General features: G+C 36.1%; 2 protein-coding genes across 2 annotated transcripts; both read right to left on the bottom strand.

The window, feature by feature from the left end:
- Nucleotides 1–5004: 5004 nt before the first annotated feature.
- Nucleotides 5005–11263, bottom strand: LOC116215098 (mannose-1-phosphate guanyltransferase alpha). Its single transcript, XM_031550672.1, has 15 exons — nt 10902–11263; nt 10685–10782; nt 10486–10586; nt 10313–10391; nt 9722–9782; nt 9513–9559; nt 9301–9393; nt 9090–9180; nt 8713–8761; nt 7903–8019; nt 7663–7810; nt 5879–5971; nt 5693–5761; nt 5458–5500; nt 5005–5351 (listed from the first exon to the last, which is right to left on the bottom strand). Exons 1-15 carry the CDS (start codon nt 10957–10959, stop codon nt 5251–5253), a joined length of 1248 nt encoding a protein of 415 aa, XP_031406532.1. The 5' UTR covers nt 10960–11263; the 3' UTR covers nt 5005–5250.
- Nucleotides 11264–13092: 1829 nt separating this feature from the next.
- On the bottom strand, nt 13093–18723 carry LOC116213664 (betaine aldehyde dehydrogenase 1, chloroplastic). Its single transcript, XM_031548687.1, has 15 exons — nt 18323–18723; nt 17165–17307; nt 16684–16764; nt 16439–16587; nt 16031–16123; nt 15825–15948; nt 15613–15678; nt 15464–15530; nt 15283–15359; nt 14837–14950; nt 14091–14168; nt 13855–14006; nt 13675–13735; nt 13459–13565; nt 13093–13321 (listed from the first exon to the last, which is right to left on the bottom strand). Exons 1-15 carry the CDS (start codon nt 18429–18431, stop codon nt 13231–13233), a joined length of 1512 nt encoding a protein of 503 aa, XP_031404547.1. The 5' UTR covers nt 18432–18723; the 3' UTR covers nt 13093–13230.
- Nucleotides 18724–19427: the final 704 nt, after the last annotated feature.

Raw genomic sequence — 19427 nt, 5'->3', positions numbered from 1 at the left:
TGAGATTAGGCTATAATGGGCCAACATAACACTTCAGGCCTACAGTGGGATGGGCCTAGAAGACGAATGATCTTTCCACTGGGAAGGGAACCGCAGTACGGACAGACAAGCGAAACCATCATCCATAAATAAACAGGAAAAAGACACATTTGGTCCTCGGTCTTTCATATTTTTGTCGATTTGGTCTTGAACTTTTTTGGCGACTTTGGTCTGGCTGTCCAATTTTCTGTCAGAAAAGTTCATTCTCCTTCCGAAAATATTTTTTAAAACGATACAATTTTAAAAATTTAAAGAATAGAAAAAAAAAAGTATTAATAAAGGCGCAAGAAACGGAAATTGGGTGGAGGTCGTCGCGACCCCAATGAGGTGGTGGTGCGCGCTGCCATGGCACTTAGCAGCCGGATTTTCAGAGAATTAAGGAAACAAAAAAAAAAAAAGAAAAAAAGCTAGTGGAGGTTGAGGGGGAGGGAGGGCGGTGAAAGCCTCGGCAGCAATCACTAAGGATGTCAACAACTCCGATTGGAGGATTGGTGCCTGCAAGCGACGTTACCACCGCCCCTACCTAATCAGTATCTCACAGGATCTCGATTCGGGAATGTGGGATCCCGATTTGGTATCGAGGTAGCCGGCGACTTCAGTGGTCGCTGTCGATCCTTTTTATTTTTTTTTGGGTTTGGTTGCAAGTGATGCTGCCATCGCTTCCTTCCCCCTCCATCTTCCTCTTCGTTATAGTTCTCTTTTTTTTTTCAATTTTCTTTCTTTAAAATTTTCTAATATTTCTTAAATAATTATTATTAAAAAATTTTGGATGAAGATGTAATTTTTTAGCGGAAAATAAATAGCAGGATAACAGAGGCAAAAAGTCAAAGGTTGAGGATGAGAAAAAAAAGTTTAGAATTAAAATGATAAAAGTGCGAAAGGTAGATGACCAAAAGCACCTCCCTAATAAACTAAGATTATTGTTTTTGCTTTTTCATGGACACGCGTCCTTTATTTCTTTTCCATTTTAACTTTTTCTTCTCTTCTTTTTTAAATTTCTCCATAGATTTTGATTTTTTTTCATTTTTCCCTTCTTTTAATTTCTTCTTACATCCTCCGTAAAAATTTCAAAATTAACATGTTTTAACAATCTATAAATCAACTACCTGAAAATTGTTGTTTTTGCTTTTTCATAGGATAAGGTTACGTTTCCTTTATTTCATTTTCGTTTTCATTTTAACCATTTATTTTTTTCTTTTTTGGATTTATCCACATATTCTTATTATTTTCCATTTTTGTCTCTTCTTATGATTTCTTCTTACATCCTTTGAAAATTTTTCAAAATTAACATGTCTTAACTATCTATCCTCTAATTAACTAAAATATTTCATTAAAGATGGCATAGAGCAGTGGCATATATCCTCACTTGGCAACTAAGAGGATCGAGGTTCAGGTGAAATTACCCATGCCTCGCGATGAAGTGAGTGCTATTGGAGCGTTGGAATATTTTTCCATTATGATGTCTCTGGTTCTAATCAATTCCTCAATTCTTTTGTCTGTCTTTCCTTTTTTGTTTAAGGAAAAATTGTTGTTATTAAATTATTATATATAAAATAAACATCATAACTCATAGTACTAAATTTATAAGATCTCAAATAATCGATTTTAGAATATTAATATATATGATGTAATAAAATGATTTAATAGTGTTGAACTAAATCATAAAAAACGAGTTTGAACTAAATTTTGTCCGTAGATTAGATTAAGTACTTAATAATTATAGTATAGATTGTAATTTAAGAGGTAATATGTTCACCAAAAAAATTTAAGCAGTAACAACATAAATATATAAATATTATATTTTTAATTTTGACTTATTTATTACTTTTTCTCTTTGATTTTTTCAGCATGTCTTACAATTTATCGAGTGAGCTATCACCTGAAAAAGACTCAAAGAACAATGACTTAATCAGCATGGATACAATTCTTCTTGATGATGAGGGGCAACATATTTTATTGTTTATTGTAATGTCTATAATGAAATAGGATAAATAAATTAATATTCCCGAACTAATATTTTTTACTTGATTTTTTAACTTTCTAAAAATATATATTAATTTTAAATATTTTTTATCGGAATAATTTGTGATACATGTTGTTATTTCTCGATTTTTTAGCAATTTTTAAAAAACGAACTTTCGGTCAAAATTTTAAAATATATAGATTTGAGGAACCGAACATTATTTTGTTCATTTTAACTTTCTTAAAACTTACTTTTTTACTTTGTATTTTTAATATTTTTAAAACTGTATAATTTGTGGGAATGATTGTTATTTTCTCGATTTGTCAGCATTTTTTTGAAAACGAATTTACCCTGATTCTACCCAATTTTCGATGTGCTCTACCCGAAAACTGCCCATTATGGTACGTTCCAACTGTTTCTCAGTCTACTCTCTACCCGTGCATGCTCTTAAGTAAAACTACCATTTTGGATTTAGAAGAGGTGTAAGAGAGAAAGCAGAACTACCTTTATGGATTAGGATAGAGAAAATTCAATAGATAGCATAATGACCATAAAGGTTAGGAGAGTGAAAGTGTTGTGTTAGAGAAAGAAAGTATAATAGATAGTGAAACTACAATTAAAGGTTTAGGAAAGAGAAAGTGTAATGTAAGAGAGGGAAAGTGTCGTGTAAGAGAGGACAAAACTATTATTCATGGTTTAGAAGAGAAATTATTATTTAGAGAGAAAATATGGAATAAACAGCGGAACTACCATTTAAGGTTTATGAGAGAGAAAGTGTCATATTAGAGAAATTTGAATAGAGAATGGAACTACCATTTAGGGTTTAGAAGAAAATATCATGTAAGAACGGAACTACTATTTAGGGTTTATGAGAGAAAATGTCATGTAAGAATGAAACTACTATTTAGGGTTTATGAGAGAAAAAGTATCATGTTAGAGAGAGAAAATAGAATAGAGAGTGAAACTATCATTTAGTGTTTAGGAGAGAGAAAGTGAAATAAAGAACGCAACTACCATTTAGGGTTTATGAGAGAAAATATCATGTATAGCAAAACTACTAATGAGGGTTCAACATATGACTTTCTCTCTTATAACGTTAAATGGTTATTTCTCTATCTATTTCGCTTTCTCTCTCTAACATGATACATTTTCTCTCATAAATTCTAAATGATAGTTATGTTCTCTCTCTTACATGACTATCTCTCTTAAACTCTAAATGATAATTGTACTATCTATTCCACTTTCTCTATCTAATAAAACATTTTTTCTCTCATAAACCCTAAATGATAATTTCGTCTTGCTCTCTTGCATGACATTTTTTCTCTATTAAACTCTAAACCGTAGGTCTACTATATCTCTTACATGACACTTTCTCTCTCTTAAATTCTAAACGGTAGTTTCGCTCTCTATTTTACATGACAATTTCTCTATCTTAAACCATAAATGGTATGCACTCTTTATTCCACTTTATCTCTTTAACATCAAATTTTCTCTCTCATAAACCCTAAATAGTAATTGCGCTTTCCATTCTACTTTCTCTCTCTAGTATTACATTTTCTTTCTCATAAACCTTGAATGATAATTCAACACTATCTCTTACATAATACTTTCTCTATCCTAAACCATAAATTGTAGTTCTTCTCTCTATTCTACTTTCTCTCTCATTATCCATAAATGGTAGTTTCATAGTCTATTCTACATTCTCTCCCTAATTTAATATTTTTTTCTCTCCTAAACCCTGAATAGTAGTTTCATTCTCTCTTACATGACATTTTTTATCTCATAAGCCTAAATGTTAGTTGTGCGATCTATTTAATTTTCTCTGTCTAACATGACATTTTTCCTCTCATAACCAATAAATGACAGTTCCGCTATTTATTACACATTCTCTCTTCTAAACCCCAAATAGTAATTCCGCTCTCTCTTACGCGACACTTTCTTTCTCCTAAACCATCAATGGTAGTTGTGTTCTCTATTCCACTTTCTCTCTCTAACATGACATTTTCACTGTCCTAACCGTAAATGGTAGTTCCGTTCTCTATTGCATTTGTTTTTCTCTCTAACATGAAACTCTCTCTCCGAAACCCTTAATGGTAATTGTGTAGTAATCAATACAAACTTATACGGAGATAACGCAAGTTCAATTCTATCCCGTTCAATGCACGAGTTTCATATATATATATATATATATATTGTGGATTTTGTCGGAAGGAGTCATATATATATATTTTTTTCCAAGTCTGCTTGATGACAGGCAAAAATACACTCATCCCATGCAACCACAGAATATATATAGATCAATAGCCACATACAGAGCAGGGGATATGATCGTCGGTTGAGACTCAAATAAATAATATCGAAGGATACGGTACAATGTCAGTGGGAGCAAATCTCGGGATAGCCGGATCAAGTATAACTTTCAAAATGATTTTCTTCAAGCAACTCGATAAAAAATACAGTTTTCAGGGAGGTAACATACTCATTGGAGCTTCCCAGGAGAGGGATATATTTTTATCGAGTTTTCAGGGAGGTAACATACTCATTGGAGCTTCCCAGGAGAGGGATATATGCACTTTTATGGGACAGTCTTCACCAGTAGCCATATGGTTCAGAAATTAACTTTAAGCATTTCGTTATTAGGACAAAACTGATGCTTGGACTGAACTAATACAGCCAATAATCTGAGGACTCATGTTTTCAATTTCACCAAAAAAAAGTAGCACGTCACTATAAACTTGCATAAAAAAAAAAATTCTGAAGAGGTATATACAATTGTTTTTTGAATTTATTTTCAAGTTAATGGACAATATTTTAGTGCATAGGTGTTTCATGTGATACTCCAATTCGATTCAAGCACCTATCAATTATAATCGACAGATCTCATCGAGTATTTTAGACAACTGACGTGAAATCGTATGGTCAGAAGGAAAATATACACCATTTTTTCTTTCAATAAAGAGCTTATTACACGATGAGTGGCTATGGCTATTAAGGCTAGTTGATAGTAATAAACTTACCGAGAAAAAGTAATGATACGAATATAACCGATTGCCGCACCGAGGCGCGGCCTTGTCCCTAGTACATTATTGCATTTCTAATTGTTCCAATGATCACAGGGAACTCAAATTTACAAATTTTTAACAAATAATAAACTAGTAGTACAGATTACAAATTTCTTATCTTCTCGGCAGCATAAAATCGGCAAGGCAATAATACATTACTCATGGGCGAGAGAGAAGCCAGAGTTACTATAGGATTATCTCCTCCTGGACGCTGACATTGAGAGTCTTGTTCGGGAGGACAATGCTGTTGATCACAACCACCTCGTCCTCAACTGTCACCGCCTCCCCTGAATAAACAAGATAAAAAGATTTCCTCGATTAGACAGATTAAAGAAGCCATGACAACCCCTGAGTTTATAAGTTAACAACGGTTAAAATGATGTAGTCAAGTACCAAGAATCGTGATGCCGAGTTTCGCATTGTAGTCTCCTTGACCCTGAAATCAACTGACTCGTTCAGCCCAACATATTTACCATCAATTATAATTTGAGAATAGCTTTAAGTAGACCAAATTCATCAAAGAAAAGCTTAAACTAGGCCAAGAGGGAATTCAAGTTCATGAGAGGCAGATAATTCAAAGCACGAAACTTTTATCCAAATATATTGTTCGGGAAGAGTTTCAACTTGCCTGGACACGGGACCATGTTCCTACGGAGGATTTCCACCCAACGATTGAATGAATAACAACGGCATTTTCCTATGGATAAAGAAGGAAACGAAAGATGTAAAAATATATATGGAGAAGGTTAAAAGTATCAAGCAACTAGCATCTCTCAATTGGTTTTTTATCTTTAGAGAAAAAATCTATATTTACCTTAACTTCAACATCATCCAGAATGATGCAACTGATAAGCCTTGCACCAGCTCCTATACGTGCATTTGCAGATATTGAGACATTGGGTCCAATCTGTTCCACCAAACCCAGAGGAAGCTTCGGTTGTTATTAATATAGAGGAGAAAGAGGATAAAGATAGAGAAGTATGAACATAGTTATTTTGAAAAGACTGGTGGATAAATTCCCAATGTAACATGGTTTTACAAGATTTTGCATTTTAATTCCTCATTTCAAGAAATGGATGGAGCAATAGACACACTACCAAAGCTTTTAAGCAGCATACACAACCTGAATTTTCAGTTTACAATAACCTTCTGAAGAAAAATCTACAAAGCAAGTTTTTGCAAGAGTATTTTGTGACAGATATTCAATTATACCAAGCAAAATCAGTTGGGCATTGACCTTGGTTTAGGTACATCTAGACTAAAGCTCGGTGATTTAACGAGAGCAATCAGATATTTTTCAATATGATTTATTTCAATATATAATATGTCATCAGTATGATTTATAGATCAATATCATGTGCATAATATATATTATATGTGGTTCCGGAAATAGGGTATGGACAAAGTAAAACTTGATATATTGAACTTCTTTGCCCAAGTTATGGATTTTGTGAAAAGGATTTACATATGTACCTATAGCATCTAATTTTTTTAGAAATGGATTTTATTTCACATAGCTTTTATTGTCACTTTAATAGCAGGGAAAAAAAACTTGCTTTTATGTAATTCATTGCAAAAGACAAAATGATTCCATGAATAGACAAATTAAAATCATTCATTTAACGGATCTGATAAATTTAGATGTACATTCTTTTCGTAGAGCTTGTGTAAGAGCAATGATAGTAAAAAATTGATTCTCAAGGAAAAACATGAGAAACGAGCAGGTGGAGGGATATATTTGATTTTGTCGGAGAAGTAGTAAAAAATAACTATAGGTATATCTAATATAATTATATAATTCAATCGGAAAAAAATGGAGGGGTGAATTTTTTTTTATTTACTTCTTTTATCTGCAGGAAAAAATAGTGATATTCCCCCCTTGCTATTAATATAATGTCCTTTTAATTAGCAGTCCCAAATTTAAAAGTTGGAATATATATTATGTTCATCTTAGTTTTAAATTTGTTGTTATTTGAATGTGTAAATATATATATATATATATATAGGTGAAATTTCATAGGTGCATGCTGAATGGTTTATTTGAAGGCTGAAGAAATTCTTTTCATTTTATCGCTTGTTTATTAATATAAATTATATTCTAAAAAATTGATAGAACTAACATTATGCTACTGTCCGATTGTGTTTCATAGATTGGTATAAATTGAATGAATATCAAAACTTCCCACCTAATTCTCCACTTGTAATTTGAAAAGGTGCAAAAGTAATGAAGATATGAATTTTAGAGGAAAAATAATAATACTAGAGGTATTGGAACTGGGTAAATAATTTAAATGGGAAAATGAACAAAAAGTGGTAAGAAAAAGTTGGAAAAGACAGATAAAGTATTATTATTATTATAAATAAGAACGTGGGGCACAAGAATAGGAAAAATATTATTTCTTTCTTTCTTTCTAGAAACCATTGGAACTCTACTTTAGTATATGTATGTCAATATAGATTTTTGTTAAGTCTGTTAGGATACCAAAAATGTCGGCGTTATGCAGTTCATTAATGATGTGGAAAATTCAAATAAAGGGGAAATCACTTCTTAAAGTTTAACCATTACATGCATGTAGCCAGACAATTTTGAGGAATCACCTTAGCCGTTGGATGTATTTTCGCTGATGGATGAATATAAACATCACCAGAAATGGTAGGAGCCTTTGTGCCATCTCCACTTGCTAATATATTTGGGGAGGTATGTCTGAACTGGGAAAGATATAAACCTGAACATTTTAAGGACATTCTGCATAGAATTAAAACAAAATGCTATCAGTCAGTGTTAATCCATAAAGTGGGGAAAAAGTTACTGAATGCTAAAGAAGTTATTCGGCTCACCCAGGAGTCTTAATCTGTTCCCAGAAATCCATGGTCTCATATGTGTACAACTGCTTTTTCCCCGCTAAAGGCGACAAAATATCTTGATCAAGTCGTACGAAATCTGTGGGCAGGCTCCTTTTGGAGAAGACAGCATCAGAATAGTTCTAGAGTACAGTAGAGAATTCTAAGTTTCAAGAAGAACTAGTGAAAAACCACACCGTGCAGCAATTTAGCAAGTAAATAGCTATTATATTTATTATTAATTAGTCAACTAATAATTAGTTCATATTTATGAACCATGCTTTATATATGAGCCAAAATTAATGCAATAAATTTTTGTTATATCATATAAATAAATAGAACAAATAATTTTGTATTGCTGGGAATTGATTTTATAATCTTCCAATAAAAAATTTGGTTACAACAAATTTAAATTTCTTCATATTTCAAAATGTTTATGTCGACGTTAATATATTTATAATTATATATATATATATATATATATATCGAATCTCAATGTTAATATGAATACCTCAAGTATGAGTCTATTTTTTGTTATGTCTTGGAAAAGTTTTCTCAGAAAAAATTTTAATTAAAAAATTGTCCTCCTATAACATTTTCTTTCTGTACATTGTATTTACAGCAGTAAATATAAATATATCTGAAGAACCTCTTTGGATCGTTCTATTCAATTACTTCTAATATCTTCTTTTCTTCATACAGAAAACAACAATAACAACTTAGGCAGAATAGCTTCAGAGAAGTGACAGAAAAAATAAAATGAATCTTAAGGATACCTAAATTTCCAGTCTCAGATTTAGGTGTTACCTCGTAGCAGGCTGCAATGCCTCAAAGCTGGATACTCTTCTCAAGTTAGCTGCAAGAAATCAAAGCATTCAACTTACAGGCCAAGACCAAAATTATAGGCAATACAGGAGATATTATTTCCTGTTTTGATTTCAATAGATTGTCATCCAATCTGGACAGGAGAATTCAAGTCCTTGTTGAAAACAAAACCTCTAAGTAAAGTCTACACAAGATTTAGAGTATGAGTAAAATGCAGCACGTATTGACTTACAAAGTCAAATCCTTGTTGAAAACAAAACCTCCAAATAAGCTACAAAGGATTTGGAGTATCAAAGTAATATGTAGCGAGTATTGGCCTAATTACAGTTTGCAACTATCCGAAGCATTCCACTACTGACCTCTGTCCTTCCGTTGAGTGGAAACATTTCGGATGGCAGTAAAAATATCTGGTGTGAAGACATACACACCACAATTAATGCGGTCACTCACCTGCAGCAAATAGTAACATGTGCCCATAAGAAAAACAAGACTGAGCATAGGTAATAGCAATTTAGCAGACCGAATTAAAAATAAAATAAAATAAAAAGAAAAGAATGATTGATAACATACAAATGTTTCAGGTTTCTCGGTGTAATGCAATAGTTCGTTGGTGACTGGATCAGCGACCAGTTCACCAAATTGGTTGGCTGACTCTGCAGAAACCTGTGTGGAAACCCAAGTATGGACTTAATTTCTTGGAGATCGAAAGATCAACAGAAATAATATATGCAAAAATCACTTAATTATGCCTATATAATGCACTATATGAATGTTGTAGTCACCTTAATAACTAGGAGGGTTCCAATACCACCATATCTTCTATGAGCCTCTGAAAGAACAGCAGAAATATCTTAGTTGAGCTTTCGACAAGCCATGCTCAAACAAGAGGACTAACACTTTGGGAGAATTGCCTCCAAATGTTATTAGTACCCCTTCACGGAAGAAAGTAAAATTGCACAACAGGATGAGTTGAAAGGTTAGACAAATTTACCAAGCATTTCTGGCAGTGGGAAGCTGCAGCAGACATCACAGTTCAGCAAGAAGATATGGGACTGTAAAGCAAGAATCAACACGATCAAATTAAAAGACTAAATCCTAAAGTATAATCTGCCCAAGACAACAAACAATGACAGATATCCATTACTTCACATTAAATTATATTATAATAGCAGTATTTACTCTGAATACAAAACAAAGATTCGATGCAGTCTCCTCTATTCCTGCTTTACGTTTTTCTTTTGATATCAGTGGCCTCAAACTTCATGCAATCATTGGATAAGAATAAATGATGTTCCACCAAACAAGGTAAATTGTCATGTAATAACCATTTTGTTCCCAATTCTATTAAGTAATGTAGCTGTTCCCAACTAGGAAATCTCACTATACCACCAAGCACTCTACCCATCAACCATTGATCAAATCAGGAGATTAAAAGTTCTGTACTACATAGTGTATGGATCCATTCGAAAAGAGGGGCAGCCGAGGAAATTGCCTAGTTGCATGGTAACAGAGACGTTTTTCCAAGTGAAACTATCAAGAAATATCTTGTTCAAGAGAGTAATAAAAAGATAAAGATCCGAACCGGGCTATCTTCCATAATCAGATCTCTGAAGTTATAAAGCCCACCGGCCGAACCATGTGGCTTGTCTTCCTTCAAATACCTAATAAAAGCTTCAAAGTCACAGCCGATCAGTTCATCACACCAATAAGGACAACATCACTTACACAAGGAATGAACAAGTTGAGAAGCCTAACCTGACAGGCACTTTAAGCTCATTCGAGATAGCAGACACATACAGCGCGAACTCCCGCTCCTCGTAGAACCCGATCAGAAAGATCCGAGCAAGGTTTGGGATCTGGAAAAGCAACAGTGACGCCATTAGACGATTATTCTTACCTCAAACTGGAGATTCCAGTATTGGCATTGGCCGGTGTGATCGAAGAACATGCATACCCTTTTACAAGCAGAAATTGGATGATGAACCATCGGCTGGCCAGCTAAGGGGAACAGCGGCTTCGGAATGTTCAGAGAGAGCGGCCGGAACCGAGTCCCTGAAGAATCAACCAAAGCGAACACCCAAATTCACCCAACCAAACAACACTTCCCGCACAAATCATACACACAGAATGATTTCTCAGCTCTAAAATTGAAGGCAGGATCCCGCGCATACCTTTAGTGGGACCGCCGACCATGATGACGGCGACGACCTCCTCCTCCGTGCTCCCCATTGCCTTATCCCCAAGCGGATCTCTCTCGGCCGGTCGATGGTGTTCCGAAGCTGAGGCTCGAAGACGAAATGACTTGTAATTGTCGTCTGCACGGTGCTCGTCGCCGGAGCTTCTTCACGCTGGAAGCAGCATTACTTGTCGGTACACTCAGCGCAGATAAAAAACGAGAGAGAGAAAGCGTTATCTGAGCTCAATGAATGGAGGGAGAGGAATGGCTGCTTCCGCCATGTGCATGAGATGATGAAGCTTCGTCCTCTGTCACTTTCTTTTCTTCGGTCCTCGCATTTTCTCTCTTTTCTTCCCCTGCATTTCACGACTTCATTTTAATTATATTTATTTTATTTTCAGTTAAATTTTTTTTTAAAAAAAAATCTGCTTTAAAATTGATAAAATACGATAATTTTATAATTTTTTAGGTATTTAACGCTTATGCATTGCATGGATCCCATCTCTCGATAGTTTTTCTTGCTGATGTTCTTTGATCACTTTAAGTCGCCGTATTTCGTGGTACTTCCACCTCAATCCGACCGTGATGTTGGGACCATTGGATCTTATCCACGAGCAAACACATGACGTATAGATTTTACCAAGCTTTCATGCTTTCAATACGATCGCCCGCTCGCTCGATGAATCACTATTATTCATTAATGATAAGCAAAATGTACATAAATCACACACTTTTATTATTTTTTTGAGTAGATAACGGAAGTACTTAGGAAGTATTTATAATAAACCTTCCAAGTTCCATGTACGAGCATCGCGGTACTAAAAGTCTTGCTAGATATGAATTTTCAAGAATGCGAACTCTAGCTGAAATGGCTTCCGGACCAAGAATAGCTTTGCATGGGTGTGATTAAAGCCATACATAGATTTCCTCATTCTGACATCATAATCAACGTCATTAATTTGAGATAAAATCGAGTAGTGATTTTCACTCGAACTTTTTTGATATGAAGTTAACGCGTTGTTACATATGATAGATCGTGAATCGGTCATTTTCGTAGGAGGAGCGGGCGTGGCTCTCCTAACACCATGTCGTTTGGGAAGATATTCACTCTTCTCGTTGATATACTTCACCTCCAAATAATTGACTGGCCCCTTACCTTCCTTCGATGTTGACGTTAGTCCTCCAAATAATTATATAAATTTTCTAATTCTTTCTTTTTCAGTTTTTTTTTTATCTCATTTCATTTTCAAATCTGTGGTGGTCAAGATGCAATCTGAATATCTTTTTGTCATCATAGTTCCTACAAATAAAAGATACCTTAAAATATTCCATCATATGGAATATATGATTAAGCAAGTGGAATTAAACAAATCAACATCAAATTTTTTTTTTCATTTCCCTTCCATTGCCTATAAAATTGGGCAATGCCAAGATAATAAACCGAATCAACACAATGGTTTGGATCCCATTCGATTTAAATAAAGGGTAGGTGCAACTAATTTTATTTCGGGATCACATCATCGACCACATACGAATCACGAAATTCTGAATTTTTCATAAGATAGGTTTAATTATCGGAAAACTGCAGATCTGAGCCCAAGATTCCTCGTGCATAAAGATTCCTGATGCAGGCCATTTTTAATTGATCAACTAATTAATTCGTTAATCAATTAATAATACTACCATGGCAGACATTCACATGATCTGTTCACCGATGATTTTATCGGCTGGCTGCCGGTATCTAGCGCGCATGAAACATGGTGAGAATCAGAATCCAAATATCCGTATCCAAACTATCAAATGCGAGACGATGAACAAACAAAAGTGAAATGCGGGACTCTTATCTGGAAATCGAATAGTCAACAGTGATAGATCCGAGCAGCAATTTTCGTGCTCAGATCCCTCCTAGTACTGTAAATACAGCTCTTTGATGAACTTTGCGTTGTGGGGAAGAAGACAGCGATGGTGAAAGCTTTCATTTCCAAGATCTAAGAAGAGGAGACTGAATAACGTGGAGATGAATCCCAAACTCCCTTTACGGTTGGAATTACTTGAATAGAAAGGAAGCCATAAGAAAAAGTAATCCCGACCTACTAACAACGAGAGAGTCGAGATCCTGAGCTTCCGTGCCGATTTAAGTGACATCAGAAAGAAAAACAAAGAGCTCGGCGAAATATATGGATGTGGAAGGAGAATGGAGGAACACAATATGCATGTATTTAATTATATAAGTTCAAGAAGCATGACAGCAGACTCTGTGTTATTTTTGATACCATGGCAAGTTCTTATTGATTAGATTATTCACACACAGTTATGGAAAACATTCACAGCCTCGAAGGTGATTGATACCAGCCCCACGGGTCGTTCGAGATGTACCGCGTGACCTGCTTCACACTCAAGTAGTTCTCAAGGCCCCTGCAGAACAGAGAGGAAAAGAAAGATACAAATGCAATGAGAACCCATCAAGTAAACAGAAGAAATTGTACAAAAGCTGAACCATCAGCAGCATATAAGGTCGTTTAATTTGGCTTGAGAAGTGTCGAATCAAGTACCATTCCCCGAGTTCCCGACCAAAACCACTGCGTTTACTTCCTCCCCATGGAGCTTGAGTGAAGGTTGGCTGCGCGCAATTGATCCACACGATTCCCGCCTGGAAGGCCTGCAAAAGGGAAATCGAAACAATTGTTCTTTTTACATCTGTACAATCTCCAATTTTTTGTTTAATCTTCGGGGCCAAAAGCATGCATAACCAAAACCAAGAATCTCACCCTTGAAATTCGCTCGCATCTTTCCAGATCATTTGATAACACCGCTGATCCCAAGCCGTACCTTTGGTACACCAATAGAAGGTTGAAACTCAGATTCGGAACACAAGTGCCAAATAAACTTAAATAAAAAAGTGTCAATGGAGGCTTTTCTGTCATCTATATTGGGAAGAAATGACTCACTGGGTATCATTTGCCAATTCAATGGCCTCCTCTTCTGTGCTAAATGTCTTAACACAGAGGACGGGTCCAAAGACTTCCTCTCTCCATATTTGCATGGATCTGTCAACATCGGTTATGATGGTTGGTTCGATGAAGAAGCCCTTCCTTAAGTGCTGCAAAGCATTACAAATGTCAAGACAGAGAAGCTAAGAGCTTCGGGGGTGAAAGAAAAACCAGAAAAAGCTTCAACACCATACCTTCGGACGATCCCCACCAAATAAAATGGTTGCTCCTTCACTCTTCGCTGTAGCAATGAACTTCAATATTTTCTCATACTGAATCAAAAAATTAAACAATCAGTCTCATTGAAGAGGAATATAATAACATTCGATGTGAAAATGTCACGAGTAAAAAGTAACACAAAGTCGGAATTGGTCACGTAGTTTCCGATCGCAGGAAGATTATTAAGTAAGGTATAAATGAAGAGTCCACCAAGTGGACAGGATCCTCATTCCAAAGGATTAAGTACGAAAGGCATTATTCTGGGCAGCAAAAGGAGGCATACTGGAATTGTCAAGCCAAAGCTCTGTAAGTTTTAAGGTCCACTTGTTATATCAGATCTATGGGGTAAATTACGACCTTCATTGCATTAGCTTTGCATAGTTGCATTGAACTGAATGCCACATGGTGCAATAGTGACAAGTGCAAAAGTAACAAGCACAGTTGGAACAAAGCTGTTCCAGCAATTGAAACTTGGTCTTCTCAGATTCTATAAATTTAATCTTTCTTGGTGAAACGATGCTGCAACCATTGAGAATTAGATGAAGGAAAAACTATCTAACTTGGGTGAAGAGAAAGGACAACCTTTAGACCCCTTTATGCACACACAATTTTTGAAATTATGAGAACGACATTACGGGAACAAAATTCAGAATTACATTACACAATTTGCAATTTCTGTATGGAATATAATATAAGAGGTAATACTGTGAATATTTACTACCTGCCCTGCACTGACGATTGGACCAAGCCTGCAACCATCTTCTAAAGGATCAGATATTTTGATGTTCTTGCTCCATTTAACAAGCCTGTCAAGGAACTCAGCTGCAATACTCTCCTGAGATGCAAAAGAAATCAAATTTACTTTTTTCTAAACCTCTCTGTTGGGAGCAAGAGAAGAATATTGAACTGTCATCAATGAGCATTTTCTGATGCTAGCAGTGTGTGCATTCATTCCATAGTTCCCGAGTTGTCCATCGGCTATATAAATGAGGACATATTATATACTATACAAATCAAGGAATTTGTTCCTCCTTTCTAATTACTACACTAGGTACTGCACATTAATTAAATCCACATGAAAGACACTATCTTTTTATTATCTAATAATAATGGAGATGCAAGCTGCAAGCATCATATCATTGATTCAATATACAGAACTATGCGTACATGCACGATTAGACGAGATGTTGCACTGCAAATTTGGCCATTTGTCCAGAAGCAACCAAACGCGGTCCATTCAGCAGCTGCAGGATGATAAAATCATGTTATGTACCCATGAAGAGTAAGCATAATAACTCCACTCATGCTTATATTATTGCATGATATCCCAATTTGAGGGGCACCTTACCTTTATCAAGATCGACATCCTCAAACACAACTATTGGGCTTTTCCCACCAAGTTCCAAGGACACCGGCTGCAAACAGGTGTAACCGAGTTACGCAAAGGAACACTTGTGACATGGATTTAATATGGAGACAGAAAAAAAGATGCCTCACCTTTAAAAGTTGAGCTGCAGCCGCCATTACCTTGCTCCCAGTAGCAGAACTTCCAGTAAAAGCAATCTGTAGGGGACATGTGCATCAGCTGTTATTATCTTGTAGATATAATGCGCATAGACAATGTAATATATAAGTCAGCAAAAATATGGAGGATATAGATCATATATCTGAAGGGTCTTCTCAGCCAAAAGTAATTAAAATTATTTGACCTTGTCGACATGAGGGTGAGATGCAAGAGGAGCTCCAGCTTCTGGGCCTAGCCCAGTTAGAATATTGAGCACGCCAGCAGGAAGACCCACCTCCTGACAGATATCAGCCAGCTCCAAGCATGTCCTGAAGTACAAATCATGATGTTACATGAACACTAAATGAAAGACCAAGAACAAACTGGATAAGATAATAACTCTGCACGTACACGGATGCCAACTCTGATGGCTTCAATATTGCAGCACACCCAGCAGCCAGAGCAGGAGCGACTTTCCAGGTAGCCATCAACAGTGGGTAGTTCCTTCAGTATAGCCGAAAGTTACTAGTTAAATCAGTGTGATCAATTTCTTCACGGCCAAGAAAAGGAATCAGCACAACAATCATGCACACCCATCGCAAAATCAAATTGAAACCAGAACACGCCTTGTTCATCATTAGATTCGAGATAGACAAAAAATTATAAGTTTATCGCACACAGAATGAAGGGGAGGAGCAGGATGAGCAGGAGGGTAAAACAATCAAAATTATATATAGACAAGTGGAAGGGTTATGCAAATCCATCGATGAGGAAACATCCACTCTAGAAAGCTTCTGTAAGGAAAGAAAGCAGCAGTACCAAGGTGTAATCAACCCAACCACTCCAATAGGTTCCTTGCGGACGTAACTTTTAAAAGTGTCCATTGGAAGAGAGATAGGGGTGTTCTGCTTTGCATCCAAACCTTCAGCGAGGTCAGCGTAGTACTCAAAACAACCAGCAACGTCATCCTGGACAATAACACAAGATGTATTACTCTATTAAGTATCACTAAATCTATCACCACAATAGGCACCCATGAAATGGAAGAAATCTTGTGGGCCTACCATATCCCATGCTGCTTCTTCAAGAGGTTTCCCACAATCCATTGCCTCAAGTTTAGCCAGTTGAGGCTTCCTCTCTGTTATCTGCACAAAATCAATATGCCCAGAACCAACTATCAGAAAAGTGAACCTAGATACTAGAAGGTCAACCAGGTATATAAATCAGCAGTATGGCAAATTCGTGATATCAACAGCATGTGGGCAACCAAGAAAACCTTGACGGCATTTTGTAGTTCCATAGTTTGCAGAAAAGATAGGCCACAAAATGTTAGAAACTTCGCTCACCTAGTGATTTAGTAAAGGACTCAGTTCAGAGTTCAATAACACAATAACTAACAATTGTAAGAGCTTCAACAAGTACATGTAAAGTAGAAGCCCAATACCATGATGGGGTTATTAATCTTCTGTCTGCCATAAACTTCAGACACGACTATAAACTAGCAGAACCAGCTAAAAAGACAAGGTAGTGATCCTCGATTCCTACCTTTGCAGCAATCGCCCTTAAATACTTGGCGCGGACAGCGCCAGGGGCTGATGCCCAATCCTCTCCCTTGTTCCTGACAAAGGCTCTCCGAGCAGCATCCACAGCAAGCTCCACATCTTCAGCAGTAGCAGCTGGAATATCCCCTGATAAAAATCCAACAATCTCCTTATCATACAGTATTTAAATGAAAAAACTGATGGGAAACAGCAGCATATCGTAATATTTTCCTAGTGCGTAACAGAGCTCAGTGGCCCGTGGCAATGAACGGTTTTGCTTTTTTAATGCTACTGCTAGTATTTTCAAGCAATATTTTGACTTTGATCTATATGGTTTTATCTTTTACTAGGATACCAATAATTTATGACAAATATAAATTGCATACATCTGTACAACAATACATAACAAATATATTTTTCTTTTCCCTCAATTCAACAACACCGTCATTACTTTTTATAATTTTCTTCAACTTAATAATAAATTCTCCCATATAATTTTCCAACTACTTTTGTCTTCATCCGGCATAATCAACTACTTTTCCCAACTCACATATTTTCATACCATTGCTTCAGTTGTACAACAGTAATTCCAGGCGCTCATCATTTTTTTAATCCTTTATATCTTATTGCTTCATAGTTTTGAAATAAAATGTTTCAGATAGTATAGATAATGTTTAATTTCCTACCCAGAAAAACAAGGTTTTGTATAATGCGTAATAATAGCCTTCTGAAACACTAATTCCATTACTTAGAGATCTCACAATAATTATTATAACTTTTTTTAGGTGTTATATTGTACATGTGAACTTCAACATTGTATTTGTCAATATAGTCAAAATAACATACATTATGTCCCTATTAAGGTACCTCATTAAACGTACTTATGTATATTATATTAGGTACTCAAAACAGACGCGAGACGAAGCTGTCTCTTTAACTGAATCAAACACCAAGAAATTTGGAAAATCAGAAATCATCCGACTGCCCATTTGATCATATGGAGAAAGTCATCTCCTTTACGACTGAGAGCAATCACTCCTTAGCTAAACAGGACGATCTCTTAAAGCAGGAAAGGAACGACCTTTCGCGACCACGAGAGACGCCCAAAACAGGAAATAGAACACACGGGGAGAGAGAGAGAGAGAGAGAGAGAGAGAGAGACCGATGACTCCCTCTGTGGCGGGGTTGATGATAGGGATCCGCTTCTTGAGGACAGGCTCCTTCCACTCGCCATCGATGAACAGCATGCGTGTTGGCATAGCCACCGCCATTTCTTCCAGATCCCAGCTCGCTACTCGCTCACTCAGTCAAAGACTCACTCCTCGAAGAAGATGTTCTCGTCTTCTGTGATGAGCGAGGCAGCCGGAGACGGTGCTCAATTTATAGGACAGGATGGGATGAGACCCGAGACGATGGGTCTTGACCGTCGGCTCAGCTTCGGTCCGCTGCTTCCGTCCGTCTTTGCTAAAGTCCAGACTCCAGAGTCCAAACAGTACTGAATGCCTCCGCCAATGCCAATGTACGGGCTACACTTAGCTCCACGTCGACCAATTACTAATTTAATCATTAATTTTTGGATTCTTTTTCGGGATATAATTATTTTTTTATTTTTGAAAATCAATTTCGCAGTTAGTGGTGGGGGCAGACCGTTAATTTTTATTTTTTTAATATTTGGAATGACTTTATTTTAGGGATTTTTACATAAAATAACTCATGATTTGTCCGTTTGGTCAAATTTATCATATCTTTTTTTTTGTCAAATCCATCCCATGGTTTACTTTTTGCATCAAATTTATCCCGGCATTATTTTTTCCGTCAACACCTAACGGCCGTGCTGACGTGGCAAATGGAGAGATAGTGGGTCACACTTACCACGTAGGTACCACGTCAGCACGGCCGCTAGGTGTTGACGGAAAAGATAATGCCGGGATAGATTTGATGCAAAAAGTAAACAATGGGATGGATTTGACAAAAAAAAAACATAGCATAGATTTGACAAAACGGACAAACCATAGGTGATTTGAGGTAAATACCCATTTATTTTATACCTTGTGATCCTTTCAGCTGATTTGTCGGATATAATCGATATCTATAATTATTTGATAAAATGTCTTACCTAATGGTGGTGGGGGCAGAGTCAGACCATTATTCAATTTTCGGGGATAATTTATTTTATTTTATATACTTTATAGTTTATGCATTAATATATATATATATATAAAGAAGAATGTACGGTGATCAATTCTTCTAATCATTAAAGATACACG

Source organism: Punica granatum, chromosome 7, assembly GCF_007655135.1.
Source record: "Punica granatum isolate Tunisia-2019 chromosome 7, ASM765513v2, whole genome shotgun sequence".
Classification (NCBI taxonomy): Eukaryota; Viridiplantae; Streptophyta; class Magnoliopsida; order Myrtales; family Lythraceae; genus Punica; species Punica granatum.
This window is presented reverse-complemented; position numbering and strand designations above follow the sequence as displayed.

Bases quoted from the DNA above. Each gene is read 5' to 3' on its own strand.
- LOC116215098 (XM_031550672.1), bottom strand. From the start codon at position 10,959: ATGGGGAGCACGGAGGAGGAGGTCGTCGCCGTCATCATGGTCGGCGGT. The intron at 10,783-10,901 runs GTATGCGCGGGA...TTGATTCTTCAG, and splicing joins GGTCGGCGGTCCCACTAAAG to GGACTCGGTTCCGGCCGCTC. The intron at 5,352-5,457 runs GTACTTGACTAC...TTGTTTATTCAG, and splicing joins ACTCGGCATCACGATTCTTG to GGGAGGCGGTGACAGTTGAG.
- LOC116213664 (XM_031548687.1), bottom strand. From the start codon at position 18,431: ATGGCGGTGGCTATGCCAACACGCATGCTGTTCATCGATGGCGAGTGG. The intron at 14,169-14,836 runs GTAGTAAATATT...TTTTTGATTCAG, and splicing joins CAATCGTCAGTGCAGGGCAG to TATGAGAAAATATTGAAGTT. The intron at 13,322-13,458 runs GTACTTGATTCG...TCTGTTCTGCAG, and splicing joins GGTCGGGAACTCGGGGAATG to GGGCCTTGAGAACTACTTGA.